The sequence below is a fragment of the Phascolarctos cinereus genome, unplaced genomic scaffold (assembly GCF_003287225.1).
Source record: "Phascolarctos cinereus isolate Bilbo 61053 unplaced genomic scaffold, phaCin_HiC Scaffold_5;HRSCAF=322, whole genome shotgun sequence".
NCBI lineage: Eukaryota > Metazoa > Chordata > Mammalia > Diprotodontia > Phascolarctidae > Phascolarctos > Phascolarctos cinereus.
Genome location: NW_027555958.1, coordinates 152,740,386 through 152,753,260, shown reverse-complemented (window position 1 = coordinate 152,753,260; position 12,875 = coordinate 152,740,386). Strand labels below are relative to the sequence as shown.

Genomic DNA, 12,875 nt, shown 5'->3' with positions numbered 1-12,875 from the left:
TGTTTGGTCCAAAGCATTTAATAAATGTTTGTTGGCTGATTAAGTTTCCAAAGTGCTATTCTCATAAATATTATTAACCCCATTTTACAGATAGGGAAAGGGGTTTCAAAATCATGAGCAACTTGCCCACAGTCACAGAATTAATAAGTAGCAGCGTCATGACATAAACACAGATCATCTGACTCAGAGTCCAGTGTTCTTTCCAAGACACCACACTGCGTGAAGGGAATGAAAGAAGAGCCATCGTAGGACCAGAGTGTTAGGAGAACCAGCAGAGTGTGACCATCTCATCGTTGTCACTTCTGCTCAGTGCTTAATCTTTCTCCTGCCAACTTTTGACCCAAATATAAAACTGTCTGTCCTACTGATCACCCTTCTCAGGCTTCCACCTGAATAGAAAGAAACAAACAAACATAAATCCCATTGCTCATATCTGATTAGATTGTTATGTGTTGGTAACAATCTCAGGTTGTATGGAATGAAAGCTCTACTGTCATCCAGCAAGCATTTATTAGGCAAATAGGATGTGCCTGACACTGTGCTAGAGTGTCTTCAGGGAGATTTTATTCTCCTTGGGGGTAACATGTATGCAGATAATTAAATATAAGAAATATACAAAGTAAATTAAAAGTTGTTTTGGAAAAAAAGAAAGGGAATTAGCAGCTGAGAGATCAATCAGCATAGACTGAATTCAGGTAGGAGATGGTGCTTGAACTGATCCTTTAAGGAAGCTAGAGGTTCTTGGAGGAATAGGTGAGGACAGAATTCATTTGAGGTTTCGGCAAAGGACTGTACAAAGGTTTGGAGATGGGGTATAGAATGCCTTGTGTGAGAGAGAACAATCTGAGTCAGTTTGGTTGGAGCATAATAGCATGTGATAAGGAGCAATGTGCAGTAAGCCTGAAAACATACAAAACAAAATTGTGAAGAGCTTCAGTTGCTGAACTGAAGAGTTTGTATTTTATTCCAGGGAGTACTCATCAACTGGGGAATAGCTGAACAAGTTATATATGTGAAGGTAATGGAATACTAGTATGCTGTTAGAAATGATAAAGGGAGGGTTTCAGAGAGACCTGGGTAGACTTATATGAACTGATGCAAAATAAAGGGTTCAGAAACAGGAGAACAATTTATTCAATAACAACAATAATGTAAAAATAAACAACTCTAAAAGACTTAAGAATTCTGATCAACCTAATGATCAGCCACAATTTCAAAGGACTCATGATGCTACCAACATCCAGTCAGAGAAGTGATGAACTTAATGCAGATGGAAGCATCTTTCCTTCCTTCCTTCCTTCCTTCCTTCCTTCCTTCCTTCCTTCCTTCCTGCCTGCCTGCCTGCCTTCCTGCCTTCCGGCCTTCCTTCCTCCTTCCGTCTTTCCCTTCCTCCTTCCGTCTTTCCCTCCCTCCCCTTTCTTTCTTTCTTTCTTTCTTTCTTTCTTTCTTTCTTTCTTTCTTTCTTTCTTTCTTTCTTTCTTTCTTTCTTTCTTTCTTTCCTTCCTTCCTTCCTTCCTTTTCTTTCTTTCTTGACATAGTTAATACAGGAATTTGTTTTGCCTGACTATAGCTACTTGTAATGATTTTGTTTTTCTTGCCTTCTCAATTGGTAGAGGAGGGGAAGGTGGGAGGGACAGAATTTGAAACTGAAATGAAATTGAACTTTAAAAAGAAGCAATTTCAGAGGTCCAGACAAAAAGGGATGAGGGCCTGAATTAGAGAGGTTGAGGTAGAAATTGAAAAAAGGAGACTGATTGATGTAGAGGGTGTTCCGGAGGCAGAACCAACAAGACTTTTTACATTGTTGGAAAAGCAGAACAGTGTATTAGAGAGATGGACTTGTCCTCAGCAGACCTAGGTTAGAATCCTGACTCTTACAGGAAGGATATCCTGCCCTCACAGACACAATTAAGGCACTTGTAAAGTTTAACTAAATTGACCCAGTCTGCACTCTAGTAGCTTATAATGGAGAATGGCAATGCCTACAAATATACTAAAAAGCACACAAATGTACAGCTTCCTAAACAGGGTACATATATCAATGGAATATTTTTGTAGAAGCAGTTAATTTTTTTTTATAATGGAAATCATATATCAGGACAGTTTATGTGGGAAGGTCATGAAGAAGGTGGGATTTCAAGAGCTATTTCACTGATAGAAGAGAGGAAGTTTAGTGAGTTATAAAGGAGAAAATGATCCAGGTATAAATATAAAAGACTTCAGTACCTTTAGAAATACATCAATCTAATTATGATTAGCTGCCTTTGGAAAGGTGCTTTCATTTTCATACATTTTTAAAACATGAAAATACTTTAAAAGTGCTTCCACAGTATAAGCATCATTGAACAGAATCTGATTGCATTGTAAACATTAATTAGAATTTCCATAGTTGAAAGGAGGGGCCAAATGACATTTTTATGAAAAAGAGTGGATTTTTTTTTCTTGTGTTAATTTCAACTGGACTACCTGGTATTATTGCCATTCTTTTGTGATTGGATTGATCTGGTATATATTGTTTCAACCATTCATCTTATTTCTACAATCTCAGATAGTCCAGATAGGTCCTATTTTAAATTGGGATGAAGATCTGTTTAAACCACAAAAGTTCATCTTTTTCTAATGTATTGGTTTGCATTGTGAATTTGGAAGCCCTTTGAATCCCAAACAGAGAGAAAGACCCACTTTCCAGTTAGATAAAGCATTCAATTTGATTCATTCTGTTAAAAATTTTGATAGTTACACTGGTACTTATATTCTTCTTAGGCTTTTTTTTTTTAAAGAAAACCTCTCAACCTAAATTTCATTTTTTGTTTTCATTGAGACTTTTTAAATCTGTAGATATACAGCTTTATAGGGTAGGGGATATGAAACAAAATTTTTTGTGGAGAGTTTTTCACTGCTTGGAATATCTTTCTGTGCACTAATGTATATAATATCTTTATATACATTTTAGATTATGTCCATGTACTTAAACACTGCAAAATATGTTGTCCCAAGTTTCTTACACAGAATATATACTTTCAAATTCAATACTTATTTTAGCAATTTAATGGGTTGGTTGATTATAGATCATTGATGTTATTGCTATAAAATGTCAAAAATAGCTAATCTCACTTTCTCAGATGTTAATTTTTTACATTAATTTGAATTGGATGAATGAATTAGAGAAAATAAGACTAGCATTTATTATTGCAAATTTTATTTCGTTTTTTGGAAGAAAAACGATCTAGCATTGTCCTATTTTTAAAGAGTTTTTGATTAGAAAACATCCTGACTTGGTTTAGTGTTTTTTTCTCTTTTTCTGTCTGGTTGTCTAATTTTCATGTAATGGCTTTATTTCCTCTGAGTGACCTTTACTGTATCTATTCAAATGTTTATTGGTGATAGTTTTCCAAGGAGACTTCTAAAAGGAATCTTAACTGCTTGAACATTAACTTGATGAGAATGATACCCTGGAATAACCTACAGTTAGAGACTACAGAAAAACTGCCTCTAGTCCTCAGTTGAAATGTTTGATTGTTCAGCCTTTGTCCAGCCACCTGCATTAGCATTTGTTGACTTGCTAAGCTGATATTTGCCATTTTCTCTCCAAGATTTTCATTTCACTGGTGAAATTGATTTGTCAGTTTGTTCATTATAACCCTAAGATAGCACCAAAGCTTTCATGATGCTAGATAATCAAAACCAGTGTTTGAGGCCATTGTCAGTCTCTCTGACCTCTGGGGAGCTCACTGTCACCTGAGTCAGCTGCTGGGATTAACCCTTTGCACGTGTGATGTCTTCACCTAGAAGATGCTTTTTCATGAAAAGAAATTAAAAATTAAATTGAAGTACCAGAACAAACTGCAAAATCAAAAGGGGTGGTTGTTTTGGGGAAGTAGTATTTCAATACATGAAAATAATTATTTGACTTACTGACAATTATAAGTAATTTTGGTTGAACAGGTTAACGTGATTTGTAAAAGATAACATAGACAAGCTAAGTAATTTGCTGTATAGTCATAAGATTATTAGTAATTGTTTACAATATGTGATGTGTTTTTAAATGATTTTTGTACTGGTTCTTTGAACTTAATCTAGTGATAGCACGTGATATATTTATCTTAGAAAAATAACTGTTTTACTTATTGTAATATATTCCTCATGCATCTGCCATGTAAAACAAGATGTATGTGAAAATGGATAGATCTTGTATGATTCAAAGCCTACCAAGTTAATACTTATTTTGGATAAGAGGGTATGTTTATAATCTTTTCATTTTATATATTATGTAAAATAGTTAACCTTTTAGCAAGTCCCCCCCATTACTATGAAATGTTTAAAAATCATATGTAATTTGTTTAATGCGGTATCACAGACCATATTGCTTGGTGTGTGTTACTTGGGGTCTCAAGTTTCTTCCCTTATAGTTCATAAATAATTCTTTTCAGTTAAGTTACAGGGAATCACTTCTTGGATTACAAAAACGATTTAATGGAAGTATATTGAGGATATGTAGGAGCTGGTTCTTTGGATAGCAGGATAAATTAGTTTAATTACACGTGGCAGTTTTCTTTCCTTGTGATGTAATGTGAAATAAGGTCCTCTCTTTCCCCTCCCTGAAAGCTCAAGCCAATTAATAAAGCTTTTAAGCTCTTTGTCACAGGCCACCATGGAGGTCTGCAGAGAAGAACTTTAATCCAATAAACATTTCATTTAGATCATGAAAAGAAAGCATGAGGAGAAGCTCCTATAAGAGAGGGTGTTACCAGTGATTCTAACCATGAAGAGTTGTGAGGAATTTGCCAAATTAACCAAGAAGTCTTCATATTTAACACATAAATGTGTCAAAACTAATAGAATGATTATTTCATTTGCTTGAACTCTGTATTGTGAAAATTCTAAAAAGCCACAACTGTTTTCTTCAAAGACTTTACTGTTGGACTGGGTGGACAGGGCAAAGGGAGGTTGTGAGAAACCCAGATAGCGAATAACACTGGCCGAAGTTGGTCAAAAAAGGGAATAGATAATTAGGCGTAATTAGCGTGTATGAATTGTTGTCTCTCTGCCCTTAGCTTGAATAAATTTTGAAGAAAAAACCCTAGTGGCAAAAATGCTTTGAAGTAGGAAGAGTCATTGTGTCTTGGCAGCATAAAGGCAGTGTTTTATGCTTCTTACATAATGGTCGTGATACAGAAAGAGTGAATGGACTCTGCACCCCCCACTCTGCTTTACAGCAAGGACTTTGGGAGTCTCTTGAAACAAAATGCATCAGAAGTTTTCAGTTGTTGGTAATGAGGTAGTGGACCTCATCTAAGAGTAAGCCATCTTTAGCCTTTGTTTAAATCTTAATCACATTTTTTTTTTAATTCTGGGAAGTCTGTTTTCTTAACTCAACACTTCTTTCCCCTTCCCTGCTTTCACCTCGATTAAGAGCATAGAGTAACATCCAGGAAAGTAACAGAAATGGTCAATTTAAACACAAAGCTGTTCATGTATGAGATTTGTATATTTGTATGTTTTAATGCAGTATGGAAATGTTGCTTACTGTGTTCATTTGCAATTTCAGTATAAACCTCTTTGATCTCTGGAGGAAATATTTTTGTTCTTTAAAAATAATGTAAGAGCAATAAAATATGTTGGAAACATTGATCGATTTTCCCTTGGCTAGAACTTTTTAAAGATTAGATGAAATAAGATATTAAGTGAAGACATGGTGTGAAAAAGTTTTGGTCTACTTAGCTATATCTAAGGAATAAAAGCTTGGTAATAGTCTAGGATGGGATCACTTTCTAGACTTTAGCAGTTTTATTTCCATTCAATTCTATTCTATTAAGCATTTATTGAATACCTACTATGTGCAAGGAACTGTCAAGAAACAAGATAGAGAATTGTGCATCTTGCTAATCCAGCCACCACCACCCCAGACCGTTTATATTTTTTTTGCCCTCTTTTGAGATGAAAAAGGTTGTTGTTGAGAAAGCATGGTTTTTGTTATTTATTTCTCTGAAGTATAAAACAGCATCAGTTGAGCTATAGTATCTGTTATACTTGGTGGTTAAATTCTCTTCATGTTATAGTATCTGAAATGTTAAAATAATTTTATAGAAAAAATGGAATTCAGAATTTCAAGTCTCTAAGAGAAGTGATATGTCATCATTAACAGTTGCCACATTATACTCAACAGGAGCATCGTATATCCAAGTTTTATTTGATAGAAGATTTGAAAAGTTTTCCTTTAGATATCTGGAAATTATATTTCAAATCCTTCTCTCGGTTCTTAAGTATTTAGATTTTTCTGCTGCTTTTAATATATTTTAATCATCAGACTATGTGCATTTGTTGTGAGCGACATTTCTTAATGAGTAATATATTAATCCATTTTTTATGGAACATGGCTTCAGCATATTTTTTGTTGTGATGGTTTGGGTGGGGGGGGTGTTTTGTGCCTTTTTTATTATTAAAGTTAAAGCAGTCAACTATTTCTTTTAAGCCACTGTGCTCTGAAATGGTTTTGGCTAGTTAACCCATTTTGCATATTTTGCCATTAGGCAGAATAAAGTAGCCTTTTGTATTTGAAGTTGATTTGAACTCTGAAAGGCAACACCTGAACATCTCACAAGACTGAATAATTATGGCTGATTGTGTTTTTCAGGTATAGGTCACAGGAAATTCATTTGGGGTAAAGTATGTACAAAGCTAAGAAATATGCAGATTTTCTGTTGTAGGATTGTGTAAAAATTATTTACAGTTAATACTTGCATAAAGGTTAGAAAGGTTGATGAAGTGATATTTAGTTTTGCTTTACTATTCACTGCATGTCAGAATGTAATTATGACTGATTCATGAAACTGTCTTAGAAACGAACCATCTTTATTAAAATGCTGATCAAGATAAGAGCTGACAGTAATAAAGAATAGAACATTTTAGTCTTGTTGCTTTTGAATGATTGCTAATTACCCCAGAGGTCATGTATAGTGCTTGGTAGGATTCATTGACATTATTTCTTTTAAGTCTGCTGTTTCAACAACATCTGAGCATAAAGACACAAACTGTGTGCATATTGAACAATAGTTTGGCCAAGTTTTTTAGACTGCAAAATATCTAAGAAATTCTTTTTCTGATCTTAGTAGATTCAGTTGTTTTCATTTGCGTTGTAATGTATCAGGAGCGCTTGGTTCAATTTACCCTAAATATTCATTTACTATAAATCCTGCATTTAAAAACATAGATAGAAGCCACTTATGTTTCGCCTTTTATCCAAGTTGTACACAATGGGATTATTTACGTGCTTTCTCTTTTTATTTAAAAAAAAAGGCATACATAAACACATGCATGTGTAATTAATATAAAATGCTACGTGTATCTATGTGCTTAAGTTCAAACCTATGAAAAGGAGATCTTCATTTACTATAAAGATGCTCATGATGTTTATGATAACAATTCAGCTAACTCGAACTTTAATTCTCATTTTGGCAATCCTTGTGTTCTATAATTTGCGCCCAAAAATACTTGGAAGTTTTATTATATTCCCTAGCTAATAGTAACAGCAGAGTAGTGTTAAGATTTGCATTTTTAAGATGCAATCAGTTTATTAACTGTATTATACTATAACTTAGAGTGTAACAAAGAGTTTCATGGTTCTCCTAAGGAGGCTCACAAACTTTGAGACCTGGTTACTTCCATTATATTTACTTTGTGATTTTATTGACGTGGATGTGCTCTTTCCAATGTTGCAGATCACACTCATCTATGCCTGCCTATCCTAGGAGACTCTTGACCTCCTCCCATAATCTTCCACACTGAGTCCATTTAGTCTGCTAGGGACTGATTTCACAAAAATCATTTAGTTCATAGACTAAATAAATCACTATAGATTTGCAATGAAAAATACTAGAAAATACTATTGCAATGATGGTAATGAAACAAAGCAAAAAACAATATTGAATGTAAAAGTTTATCTTGAGTGACAGTACATGAGGAAAAGCAGATTTAATTACAGAAAGATAAGAAGATAGATTAAGATTTTTGTGGAAACTCTGATATTTTCATGGGCTTTGGAGATTGATGTCCTGGTTCTTTATATCTAATTTCACTTCAAACATCATAGCCTTCTTTTTCTTGATATGAATATTTTAGTATTGCTATTCATACTTAACAGCTATGATTTGAATCCTGGGGGGACTCACAAATGAAAAAAAAAAGAGGGTAGGGGTAGCCAGAATTTTTGTTGAACTAACTGTAATAGTGAAGGAGTTATATTCTCATGTGAGATTGTCTAAAATAAAATTAATTAAATTGTGAGTGGTGAAAGAGTAAAGAAAAAAAGCAGTGAGTGGAGAATGTGCACATCTGCCTAAGAGAGGAAAAAAAGTGGTGGTGAAGAAACGTTGGGTGAGATAATTCCCCATGCTGGCCACTAGATGGTTTCGTCTGCCTAGGACAGCTTGGTGGCTGCCTAAAACAGTCATCTGAGTACATGGCGACAAAGAGAGACAAAGTAAAACTAGCCTTTCTGTTCCTTTACACATTTTATAGAGAGAGCCATAGACTTTTAGAGCTGGAGGAGATTATCAGACTCTAGTCCAACTCCTCCATTTTGTAGATAAGGAAAATAAAAATTAATGTAGCAACTTGCTTGTGATCACACAGAGCTGATAGGTCAGCTTCTGGCCAAGCTAGAATTGAGGTTGCCTGGCTCCTGCCTGGGACAGAGGATTTTTTACTCTGCTTTGCTGACACCACCATGGCAATGTGGTAAAGTAACAAAGAGCACTATTCTTGAAAGTCAAAGGTCCTGGGTTAGAATCCTGGCTTTGAAATCTTTTAGATGTATGATCGTGGTCAAGCTTCTTCATGCCTCCATAATCCAAAAATTGAGATAAAAATTACTTACATCACCAACCTCACATAATGTTGTGTGATGACACCAGTACTCTGCAAACTTAAAGCTCTCTATATACACACTTGATTAATTTTTATCTTTTGTTATTAGTGGCTAAGATTCATGCCATGGTCTCGATTCACATTAGTTCAATTCAGCAAGCATTTACATAGTATTTCTGTGCATAAGGAAGGTGCCGTGTCTCATTTAACCAGTGATCAATTCTTCAGCTTTCTTTTCTATGTTAAAATATAGCCAGCCTCTAATTATCCATAGTTAAAAGTTATTGCAGAAAGTACTGAGTAATGAACTCAATATTTCCCAGACCCTCTTTTAGCTGGAGCTCCAACTGTCTTCACCAGCACTTTTGCCAGAACTATGAATAAGTAGCAAAATTGACTGAGTTTTACCTTCCTCCTCCTAGACTTTTCATTCTCTAATAAAAGTGCTAGTGAATAGCAAAACTTTTAAAATAGAGGGGAGGATTTGAACTGGAGTTCAGATAATTCACAAATGTTATCCTAGATATTTAGCCCCTTCATAATCAATTCTGTAAATGAATAAGGGTCATCTTGTTAAATTATGCATTCCATAACTGAGTTTTCCTTTACCAATCCAGAAATTGTGATTATAATAGGAATTAACCAAGTTCTACAGTATGTATTTATAGACTTTCAGTGTGGTTATACATATTAGATAGATAAGTTATCTACCTTGGGTCATTTATTAAAAGAAAAAGAAAATTCTAAGAAGTAAATTTACCTTATCTCCAAGGTCCCCTCCAGCTCCAAATCTATGATCTTATGGTAAATCAATCAATAAAGATATAATAGAAAGTTTCTTTTTTCTTTGGAGGTTTTGTATCATACTGCATGATGGTAGATGGTGAAAAGGAAAATATTATGACATGGGAACTCTAACTGTAGTTTTGGATTTTCAGTTGGAAGAATGAGTAAAGGAGATTTTTAAGTGGCGTAGGACTTATTCATACATTGTTTTATATTTTTCTTTTTCCATTTCTTTCCTGATGAGAATACTAGTATTTGGATAGGTTTGGTAGGGGAAAAAAGAGTGAATATTAGTTTAAAATGCTATTTATGTCCTGAAACTAGAGATTTAGAGTGGCAGCAGTTTTAGCCAGCCAACATTCCACTGTGACTAGGTATGATCACTTTGTCAGTATCCATTGTGTATACAAAGCTCAAGTTTCTGAGTTATCACATAATTCTACTATAATTTCATATAAACCAGGACAATTTCATTAGTTTCATACCTTTAGGGTGGTGGTGGCTTCATTTATGTATTTTCTGGCATTGAAAATCAAATAGTAAAGTTGAATTTACATAGTAAAAAAAAACATTCTTCAAAAATCAGATAGTTGTGTTGGAATTAATAAGTACCCCTCATCTTGCAATGAGATGTGGCTCATAGTAAAGTTCTGAGAATACTTTTATTTTTTGATGGTCATCACTGTATTCAATGCTGCAAAATCAAAGAACTTAGATCAGAATAATTATTGAGATGATTGAATGTGGTTAAAGCTGTATGTCTTGTGCTGCTGATGATTTTTGTTTGCTTATATATTTTGCCTGTTGCAAGCCTATTTATTATTAGCTCCTATGAAACAGTGATAGTTTTATAAATATGGCTGTGCCTGGCCACATCATGCTCTGATCTATATTGCTCCAAGACATTTTAGTATAGTGGGAGAAGTATTAGCTTTGGAATCCAAGAATATGGGTTCAAATCTCATCTCTGCTACCTGTGTGATCTTCAGTACTTAGCACAGTGCTTGGCACATAAAAAATGTTTATTTCTTGATTAAATTAGGACAAGTCACTCAATCTCTAGGCCTCAGTTTCCTCTGAAATAAGATGAGGATTAGAGTAGATGGCCTTTAAGGTACCTTTTGGCTTTAAATCTATAATCTTATGATCTGAAATGCTACAGTGGAAGGCCTCAACTTGCTTAAGTGTAATCATTTTTCTGGAGAGCAGAAACAACTCTTCAAACCAATAAGATCCTTTATTATGTTATCAATTGTGATGAGAAATGAAACCAATTAATTTTCGTGAATGCTAGTATGTCCAGCCATCTAGGCATGTGGTTGTCTTAGAATGTAAATGTCTTAGTTAATGTGTGTTAATGAAGAATTATTAAAAACAAAATCTGTTGTAGCATTCTTAATGTTGTCATGCTTTTCCAACGTCTGGCATAAAACAATAGCAATATATGACATAATTTGTTGGAGGCTAACTATACTCTAAAGCTTAGAATGTACGTAATTAGCAATATAGTGAACAAAGTAAACCCTTGGCCCTGTGACCAAGAGCTCTTATCATGCAGTAACAGTTAACACAGTCAGATTTTTCACCTTTCCTTTTATAGATGGTGATAATGATGGTGTCTCTGAAGACCCATGATTCTACCTCAGAGTTCCAAATACTGAGAAAGAGGCCTTACACCTGTTGGTGCAGTGACTCACCTCTGCATTTTGTAATTTCATCAGGTATGCCATCAGATGCCGATGCTTTACATATTTTCACAGATCTAGTTTATCTTCAGTGATAGATTTGGAAAAATTCTTCAAATTACACAGAAACTGGCTGACATAACAAATAACCCACGATAAAATAAAATATCTGGTGATACTCTGTGGAACAATGAGAGAATGCTTAGGGAAAAAAAAATCCAGCATACCTGAGAAGTCAGATATAAAAACACACTGGTTTCAAACTAAGTAGAAAATTAAATTCTTCAAAACTCTAACATTATCCAATCACCATGAGGAATGTAAAACAGCGAAGGCTCCCCTATTTCATCCCAAATTACCTTGTTTTCCTGATGTTCTGCTGCCCCATCGGTCTTGTCCTTTGCTTTTTCCAGAAAAAAAAAATTCTGAGCTCATCAGGTAGTCTAATACTATGTCCAGTATTTCTCCTGAATCTATCCTAGTCTAGGACATCCTTTATTACCCCAACTTGCCAACATCGTCTTTCATCATCAGAAGAAAACAGTATAGTAGAAGATTTGGTTTTGGTTCCAGAAGAGACCTATGTTTAAATCCTATGTCTAACCCTACCTCAGGTGTGACTGTGGTCAAGTTACTTAACAGGTTACTCTCCACTTGTTTCTTTATCTGCAGAATAGGGATAATAATATTTGTCCTACCTACCTTACAGGTTAGTTGTGAGTATCAGCTTAGGAAATATATGCAAGATACTTGGTAAACATAAAGCACAACATACATATCAAGTCAACAAGCATTTATTAAGCATCTTCTGTGTGTCAGGCCCTATTCTTAGTGCTAGATGTAAGCTGTTGTTATCATTTAAGCAGCTCCTGTTACTTCTCTACCTTCATGAATCTTTCTTCAACCAAATAGAAGGAATGATCATAATTTCCTCTTACCCCCACCTTATAAAAACATGAAATTCTGATGACCCAGTAGTAAGCTGGTTCAGAGGAATTGATTTATATTGATAAAATGTCCACGATTTATAGATCAGAATATGAACTTATTGATTTATATTGACAGGTTTATCTGCCACAAAAACCAGAGTTGGCTAAGGCATTTCTTTCCCAGTGTCGAGGTACCCGAGTTGGTTAGTTAGTTATCCAAAAGTTATTTAATAAACACTGAGTTTTAAAGCAAAGGAGGTTTAGGACTGTAAGGTAAACAATCATTTTCTTAGCCTCTCTGCAGCATTGGCCCCTTTTGACCAACCTTTCTTCCTGGATATTCTATTTTCCCAGGGTTACCAACACGTTGGCGGTCAGTCAGCAAACATTTATTAAATGGGTACTATGTGCCAGACATTCATTCTTGATTCTATTTCTACCCAGTTGGCCATTTCTTCTCATTCTCTTTTTCAGGTTATCACTCATATTCCATCCCCTAACTGTAGATGTACCCTAAAAACCTGACTGGGGCCCTCTTCTCTCTCTTTACTCCGTTGGTGATTTTTTTTTATCAGCTGTTATTAGTTCAACTATCATCTTGTACAGATGA

The 12,875-nt window shown here is 34.7% G+C and overlaps 1 protein-coding gene across 3 annotated transcripts in view; it reads left to right on the top strand.

Moving 5' to 3' along the window:
* AFG1L (AFG1 like ATPase) overlaps nucleotides 1–12,875 on the top strand; it is a 185,786-nt gene that overhangs the window by 113,435 nt on the left and 59,476 nt on the right. The window contains exon 8 of one of the 3 annotated variants that reach the window (XM_021008152.2): nucleotides 11,252–11,372. The exons of the other annotated variants lie outside the window; for them this stretch is intronic. Within the exon in view, the coding sequence (XP_020863811.1) occupies nucleotides 11,252–11,372 (121 nt within the window). The remainder of the gene's footprint in view (nucleotides 1–11,251; nucleotides 11,373–12,875) is intronic. 3 annotated transcript variants of the gene reach the window in all.